General features: G+C 48.7%; 3 protein-coding genes; 1 reads left to right on the plus strand and 2 right to left on the minus strand.

Moving 5' to 3' along the window:
- Positions 1-249: 249 nt before the first annotated feature.
- On the plus strand, positions 250-1554 carry FFUJ_06219 (related to YAP1-transcriptional activator involved in oxidative stress response; the record flags this gene model as incomplete). XM_023579520.1 has 3 exons in its annotated part: positions 250-375; positions 577-857; positions 1050-1554. 3 exons carry the CDS (start codon positions 250-252, stop codon positions 1552-1554), a joined length of 912 nt encoding a protein of 303 aa, XP_023432344.1.
- Positions 1555-2331: 777 nt separating this feature from the next.
- Positions 2332-3681, minus strand: FFUJ_06220 (related to ethanolaminephosphotransferase; the record flags this gene model as incomplete). XM_023579521.1 has 3 exons in its annotated part: positions 2332-3122; positions 3173-3315; positions 3374-3681. 3 exons carry the CDS (start codon positions 3679-3681, stop codon positions 2332-2334), a joined length of 1242 nt encoding a protein of 413 aa, XP_023432345.1.
- A 1415-nt stretch (positions 3682-5096) lies between these two features.
- On the minus strand, positions 5097-6713 carry FFUJ_06221 (uncharacterized protein; the record flags this gene model as incomplete). The annotated part of the gene is made up of 1 exon (XM_023579522.1): positions 5097-6713. The coding sequence occupies one exon, from the start codon at positions 6711-6713 to the stop codon at positions 5097-5099; it is 1617 nt and encodes a 538-aa protein (XP_023432346.1).
- Between the last annotated feature and the right edge of the window lie 1505 nt (positions 6714-8218).

Genomic DNA, 8218 nt, shown 5'->3' on the forward strand with positions numbered 1-8218 from the left:
AAGCCCCCCATACAACCATCCTCAACTTCTTCTCTACTATTTTAACCAAGAAGCGCTTCTGTCTCTTCAAACCAGCATTGACTTATCACATCTTGGTTCATTTACGCTCACGCTCATTCATCTCGGGCTCCTCGTCCATTTTGTGTGGTCACAGTCACTCCCATCCAACTACTCGATTCGATTCTGCTCTGCTCCACCCGCTTCGTTTAACCTTCGCTCAACCTCAACCACCGCCTCTGAAGGTTCACGATGGATTTCACCGGGCAATACAACTTTGCCAACCCTCAGCCCTATCACCAGTTCATGCCGATTCCTCCTCTGACGCCGTCACACTCGCATTCCGCCGGCTCCGATGACTTCAATGCATCCCCGCCTGTCAGTAAACGACCCCTTCTCCGCGATCTCCCCCACTCCCCCGGTGCAGCCCTGCCTTAGCGTTTCCTTACCTGAGCATTACTCTAGCAATGTTGAGCCTCACAAGCACGACCATCTCGGCATCTTCAGCGTTGTACCTGCAGCTCGTCTATCTCATAGCTTTAGCGCATCTTTGCTGACATATTGCTTTGGCACGTCTAGGAAAACTACGACGGCCTCTCTGCCAGTCAAAATGATCAGTTCCAGTCTTTCGATTATACCACAGCCCAAGGCTTCAATGCAAACCCTCACCAGCCTGCCTCTGGCTTTCCGGGCCCCCCGACACCTCCCGGCTATACTTCTCAGGCCCAAGCCCATCAACAGCAAGGAGGCTCATTGAGGAATGGCTCTCCTGACGAGCAGTCCGTTGCCCGCGGGGGCAGCGAGGAGGACGAGAACTTAACTCCTGCTCAGTCTCGGAGGAAAGCACAGAATCGCGCTGCGTACGTCTCCGCTCCTCTCCCGCCTTGTTCTTTCTTCTTTTCTTTTCTTTTCCTTTTTCTTTTTTTTTTTTTCTTTTTTTTTTTTTTTTTTTTTTTTTTTTCGAGTAGACCTCATGGTACACAACATTGCTATGACCTCGAAATGCGATTGATGGCGACGATTTAATACTTGACTAACATATGGCTGTACAGGCAGCGTGCCTTCCGCGAGAGGAAAGAAAAGCATGTCAAAGACCTTGAGGCGAAGCTTGCCGGCCTTGAGGCCGCCCAGCAACAATCATCCCTCGAAAATGAACGTTTAAAGCGAGATCTCCAGAAAATATCTACCGAGAACGAAATTCTTCGCGCGACTTCCCGCATGAGCCATGGTTCCATCTCTCCAGAGCCTGCAACCGGGCCTCTGCGCTTCAAACCTACCGACTTCTACTCCAACGTCTTGCAGAATCACACAAACAAGTCGCCCTCCCACCGCATTGTTACCTCAGACGATGGTGAACGTCTCCTAGCTGCCGGTGCAACATGGGACTTTATCATATCCCACGAATTGTTCAAGAAAGGCCTTGTTGATATTGCCGATGTCAGCGAGCGTCTGAAGAACTGCGCTAGATGTGATGGCCAGGGTCCTGTTTTCTCAGAGCGTTCAATCACCAATGCCATCGAACAGAGTGTCGCGAGCGGCACTGATGATCTTCTCTGAGTGAGCGGCAAGGCGCATAAGGGCCAATTGGAAAAAAGGATACATGAATGGCTTCATTATGATTGACGTATATTACCCTAAGACACTAGGTGGAAGATGATACCCCGCCCGTCGGGGCTTTTTGGCGCGGCGTTTTGTATTCAAGGCTTTTACGTATGTCTCCCAAGAAATTTTGGATTGGTTTTCAGAAACACGCAGCAAATGTCTGCCATATGCACGGCCATGCTATAGGATCTTGGAAAGTCAAGTATAGTTAGTTGCAAAAATAGTGAAATATTTTCTATTAAAGGTTTCTTAGCCCCCTTCGATCGGCATGATCTTGAAAGCCTAGCCCATGTTGTTGGATCTATATGGTCATGCATACATACAGATTCGCAGAGAATTATCTATTGTTGAAATTGGCAGCAGACATAGAAATAGCATCTACAAGCTACAGTAACATTATACAAACACACGCTGCAGAACTCCAAAAAGAAAGAACCAAGCCCGTTTCTCGTACAAATCATACAAAACTTCTACACGAAAACCGTGATAACCAAAGACATTCCCGACCGTGACATATGTAATAATCGCGATAACCATCTTTCAAACCTCCTTAGATACCCTGACTCATTCCCAATCCTGCATGAAACGCTTCCATTACTCCGTTCGAACCTGGAATTACCGACGTCTCTATTTTTGAGCCCAGTTGTTTTGTCTTGTCATGTGACTCTTCTATTCAGGGGATCGAGCCCCTGTACCGCCATAAACCCATCGACATGGACTTATATCAGTCATTTAGTCCTTCTTTGTACCATTGGTCTGAGCGCCTTCGTTTTCAACATGAGGATGCTTAATGGTGAGGCACCAGATGTCGAGGTAATCGCAGATGGTAACGATTACGTCAACGACAAAACTTCCGTAGACACCGACGGCGGTTCCGAGCATCATGAACATGAAAGCCACTTGGTAGACATTATCGCCAAGGGCGCTGGGCCATCCAAACCCTAGGTAACGCTGGAAGATGGGACCCAATGAATCGATGACACCAAAGGCAAGAGGCAGGCCCAGCACGTTCCAGTAGGGGAAACGCAGGTGAACAAGGTGGGCAGTGATCATCTGACCGACGCTGTAGGCATTGACAAGGCCGGCGAAGAGGGCAAATGGGATAAGATGGCATTCGCGGATCTTGGGTTGGAGATAAAGGTAGGCAACCACCATAGACCAGATGCTGAAGAAAGGCACGAGGCCAAGGAGCGCACCTCGAGATCGGTCACCACGGGCACGTCGAGCGCGGATGACGTTGAGGGAAGACTCAACAGTGTTGAAGACAAGAACAATACTGCCCTGAATAAGATACCACTCGGTAAATGTGAGGTTGTAGATGAAAGATGGGATGCCAATGGTGGAGGGCACACCGATGGTATGGAACATGCTCTGCTGCCAGAAATGAGCACCCCCAACGTAGCCAGTGAAAACGAAGACCAGGACGATCGCAAGAACACCCTCGACAGGTCCGTTGACAATGCCAAGAGTGAGAGTTTTGGTGTGATAAGTCTCCCACGTCTGAACATAAAAGGTCAGGAGGGCTATCAAGTTAGCATCGCGCATCCCAACAGAACCGCTAGTGTTGACTCACATGCGAACAAGACTGCCACCGTCTGCCAGCTCTGTCCCATGTTCTGAGAAGCAGCAAAAAGAAGGACCTCGAGTGAGGTATTACAAGCATCTACCCCATGATCGAAGAGTTCGCCCAGAGGTCCGGATTGCCGAGTTCGGCGCCTGGCCGTTTAGTCAGCACAGATTCAATACATGGCAGATGCGATTCTAAGAAGCTTACGCTTGAGTTCCATCCACAGCATCGAACGTTTGATATAGGAACAAGCCCAGTGCCCAAGAATAATACACCCAGGAGGGGCAATCTTGGTCAAGAGTGGGAGTATACCACAGCAGCGTCAAGAAGTTCGCAACGACGAATGAAAACCCCGTCAGAGTGATCAGATTCGGTGCCATGCTCATAGGGAAGCACTTGATGACGAATTTCGTGTAGAAGGGCTTTAGGACATATTTGGAAAGCAGTGAGTGGTCGACACCGGAGTATTTGTACTCACGGAGCGCAGGGAGCTCCTTTTGCCGTACGTAGACCATCTTTGTATTGTATCTCGTTTGTTTGAATTTATCGCGAAAGTTGTTTGTTCTCGGGTTTGTGCTCCGGTTGGCCTGCAGAGCGATCGATTGGTATTGTGGCCTTTTCTCGTTGGAGTGGGTAAAATCTAGGTTTCTCGTCCGGTTCCCGCTTTGCACTTGTATCCTCGCTCTTGTTGGGTCGTGCGTTAACGCGCACAAAAAGACGGATTCTCGTGGTAACGAAGAGCCAGAAAGTAGGTAGCAAGCGATGGTTGTAGTTCAGGACCGGTACCGAGGAAGAAGGGAAGAGGATGCAATCAAGAGACTTGAACTTTGTAAATGAAAGAAGGGAAAAGAGGCCAGCAGTAAAAAGAAGTGGGCTAAGGTAGGGTACCTACCTACCTACCTACCTACTGTAAGGAGCAGACACTATCTGACACAAAATCTCCAGTCAGAGCCTCCGAAATACAGTCTATTTCGAAATGACCTAAAGAATACGTCTCTGTAACTGCAAATTCAACTTTTTCTAACTCTGTGTCCCATTACTTGTTATCTGCGGAAAGGAAATTATGTAGTCTACCTACATGAGATTCCCAAAAAAAAACAAAGGCCCCTTAGGTTCCCAACGTCATGAGACCCACTCACACTCTCCTTCAATTGTCTTCATCTTCTCTTCAAAACTACTAACCTAAAGTTGGTGCTAGCTTGAAAAGGCAACGTACCCCAAGAACAATGTTGGTCATTGTCACTTTCTGACATGTGCCATCACCGCCATGCACCAAGTATACTCAACACCCCATGACAAGTCGAGAGCTACATAGGTAGCATCAATGGATAGCATGGTTACGGGATATACCGTCACCAGTTAGACTATCGAATTTTCCTCATCGCGAGCTTGTTTTCAGTGGTGCCTGTTACACAACATATAGTAAGATCAAAGTTTCTGGCTACTACGCCTGTGTATATCAACATACTACTGTTCCTAACTCTCGGAATCCTTTTGAGAAGAAAAGTTTGGCTTTAGTAGACGCATAATTATGGGTCACGTTGTACTTAATCAGCTGCACACCAGTCACAAGAGGCTCAACGCTCCCGTTGCAAGTATGATAATTGTTCATCATATTCCGTTTTCGTATGCCGGCTAAGGACTACTAAGTTGCCCGTTCTTCCTATACTGCCAACGTTGTGGGTCGGCCGAAATACATTTGCTTGCCCGTTGTTTCGTGTAAGTATAGCATCGCTGCTCACATCGTGACTGGCTTCCGTCAGAGCCCATCCCAAAAAGCATCCAACCTTCCCGCCCTGCAACAGTCACGCAAGGTCGTCATCATCCACATACTTTTTCTCAGAAACTATTCCATGCTGTCGTGTATAGGGCATCGTATGAGAAATATTTCATACTCATCGCCAATCACCTCCTTCCTGACTAACAGCCTCTACTTGGTTGCCTGTAGTACCGTAGCACGTCCCTGGCTCTTGTTCCACTCGCCTTCAATGAACTGCTGCACGCTTGCATGTGCCATATTGAACAGTGGGCGAGCATGGTCTGCCACTGACATGCGATTGGCGTCTTCAATTTCGAGTCGGCGATGGAATTCACCTTTCTTTGACGGACGACCATCCCCAATTGCACCAAACTGCCCCTTTGCCTTGGGAGGCTGGACCTGCAAAGCAATCTCGCTTGGGGTAGCTACTAGGAAATCGGCTCCGTAGTACCAGGCGTGATTGATTTTATTGTTGTAGGCCTGAAGTTCCTTTGGTGCTCTGAATCTGGGTCCCGATGTGTATCGAGACTGGCTGAGCTCGGGTGATGATGTCCAGCATGCAGATGTCGCAGCAGTGCCTAAGCCCCAAGATGACGCTCCTCTCGCAGAATACTGGGAGCCTCGCGTCGCGGCGGTTGTGGGTGCACTTGGCCGGGTGGTTTTGCAATTGGCAGACAAACCCTCCAAACCCTCTACGGTTTGTGAAGCCTGGGAAGCAGTTGCTTCAAACGACGATATATTCTGTGCTAGGCTACTGTTACTGATGCCTGCTTGTCGTAGAGTCTGCCGCGTAATGATAAGAACGTCTTCGTCTTCATCTTGCTTGACATCTTGGCTTGGTATATTGGTGTGGAGTGCTTTGAAAGTTGACTCAAAGGTCGATGGTCGATATTGGCGTTGACCAGGGGGGCCGGCAGTCAAAGGCCGTGGAGCGCCGGCACCAGGAGCCATGGTGCCAGGAGCACGGGTGGTATTGCTGCCAACTGCGAGATTGAAGCTCCGGGATGAGTCAAGGGGAATGCTGTGCGACTTATTGGGCTGGGAATTCCAGAATGCGTCATCAAAAGATCTTCCGAGGGTAGGATTCTCTGCCTGTGGCGGCTGTAACACACTTTGAAGGGCGTTGTTGTTGTTTTTGGACGCATCTTGGAGTCCAAAGGAACGAGTGATGGGAGCCAAAGGCTCGTCAACACGGGTTGTCGTCTTCAGGCCCAGGGCTGGTTTAAGCCCACGAAGAAGGGCTTTCTGAGCTCGCTTCTGATTGGGGTTTGGATAAGAAGCCAGGTTGTGAAGAGACTTTACTGTCATATTCATCAACGGGTCCATGCCAAGTTCGCATTCTTCATCGCTTTCCTCACTTGCATCAACATCAGTAAGTGTATCTTGTTCAGCTTCGGAGAAAAGGGACGTAAGTGGCGATGGAGTCGCAGAAGGCACGATTCGGGTTACTTGGGCGGACATGTTGATGCATCTGTGGTCTGTATCGTTCAAGGGGCTGGATGCTCTGTCGTAGGGCGTCTGAGGGCTGTATTGCTGAAGAGTCGATGGTCGTGATCCAGCTTTGAGGGGTAGAGTGGCAAGAACAGATTTGGGAAGCAGAGATAGCCCAGCTGTAGGGAGACCGGCAGGCCACTTGAGAGAGCGACCTCGTCGGGCAGGCGGTTGCAGTGGCTGAGAAGTGCTAGGATTGTACGGGGTGCCAGCAGTGGTGTAAGTGACTTTTGAAGCCGAAGTTGGAGCAGTTGGGGTAGACGAAGCAATGCTGATGGGAGAGGACAGATCCTCCATGCTGGCTCAGGTTGGTATATCTTGTTCGCCGGAGGTGGTAAGGACGATCAGTATCTCTGGGATTCAAGGAAGGTGCCTATTAGATTTGGTTTGCTAGATGGTCCAGATCTGTCTGAGTGTGGATGCAGATGAGGTCGTGGGAATATCTAGCAGAATGATGCTTCTGCAAAAGTGTGAGAAGGAATGTAGAAATGCAGAGGTGGCCAATATGCGTAATGCAGTATAAGATACCTAGTTTAAGAACGAGTGGGCTTTCACACCTTTGCCATCACTTTGACACAAGTGACCGACCTTGTGCAGGGAATCGGGCTGAAGAAATAAAACCGAAGTCGAGGGTAGGAAGATGGGATTGAAGAGAGAGAGGCGGGGAGGGAGGGAGAAAGAAGTGTGCAGGTTGTGGTGTTGGCAAGAAGCACTACGGGGAAGACTGAAGGTATGCGCCTTCCTTATTAACTCCAGCCCGTGCTACGCAACTCGTAAGAGCAGGAAGGTGCCATATACCAAAACTAGAGGTAAATGGGGGAACATACAAAGAAATCCGGCGAAACACTTGGCCACAAGATCCAAAAGTTGAAGATATGTAGGAGTTAGGATGAAGATTGGGTATTTACCCAGCTTTGTAGGCTTGGTGATAATGCTTCTTTTTGGCAGAATATGCAGAATGTCATAATTTTCTTCTTCACTCAGTTTCATGAGTAGATAAGCAGAGGCAACAATAGCCTCATTCAATTTGTAACGAGGCACTCGAATTCTCTGACCCCTTGTGTTATTCATTGCCAAGACTAGCAGTGACTATCAGTGTCAGGATGCATCACCGCGATGCAAGCGCTGTATGAAAGGCGAGGTCCAACGTACCTAATGGAAGTGACCGGTAGGAGGTAGGTACTTTAGTACTAAGTTTGCCATTACAATGGAAACTGGGGTCTGGGTCTGTCTGTCAGCCAACCTTAGGGAAAGGTTCTGACCTAGTTGCTCTTTCAGCTCGAGTCACATACTCGAGCTTAGGGGAACTCTGAATGGTCTTGACGGTGAATGTACCTACGCCACTTGATAGAGTCAATTTGCATGACGGTGAATACCTAAGTTACCTGGGTACGTTAGCTGGCCAGATACAGTAGGTAGCGATTGCATGCGCAAACAGCAGTATCAAGTCGTGGTTTTCTATAGGTACAGTTCTCGAATGCAAACAAAGAGGATTGCCCAACTTCAGCTGGGGGTCCTCGGCTTATGCGTAGAAGAACCCAGTTCGATTGATACTTCATTATTCTTCGTCTAGACGAAGATGTATACTTATGTATTTGTTCCCTCCTCTCATTCATCCCAATCGATGTATCCTCAGTGACTACTTTTAACTGTAGAGGCTCATTGTCACGTCGTGTTTCCTTTCCTTCCTTCCTTCCTTCTCTCCTCTCTCTCTCTCTCTCTCTCTCTCTCTCTCTCTCTCTCTCTCTCTCTCTCTCTCTCTCTCTCTCTCTCTCTCTCTCTCTCTCTCTCTCTCTCTCTCT

The sequence above is a fragment of the Fusarium fujikuroi genome, chromosome FFUJ_chr06 (genome assembly GCF_900079805.1).
Source record: "Fusarium fujikuroi IMI 58289 draft genome, chromosome FFUJ_chr06".
In the NCBI taxonomy this organism is placed as follows: Eukaryota; Fungi; Ascomycota; class Sordariomycetes; order Hypocreales; family Nectriaceae; genus Fusarium; species Fusarium fujikuroi.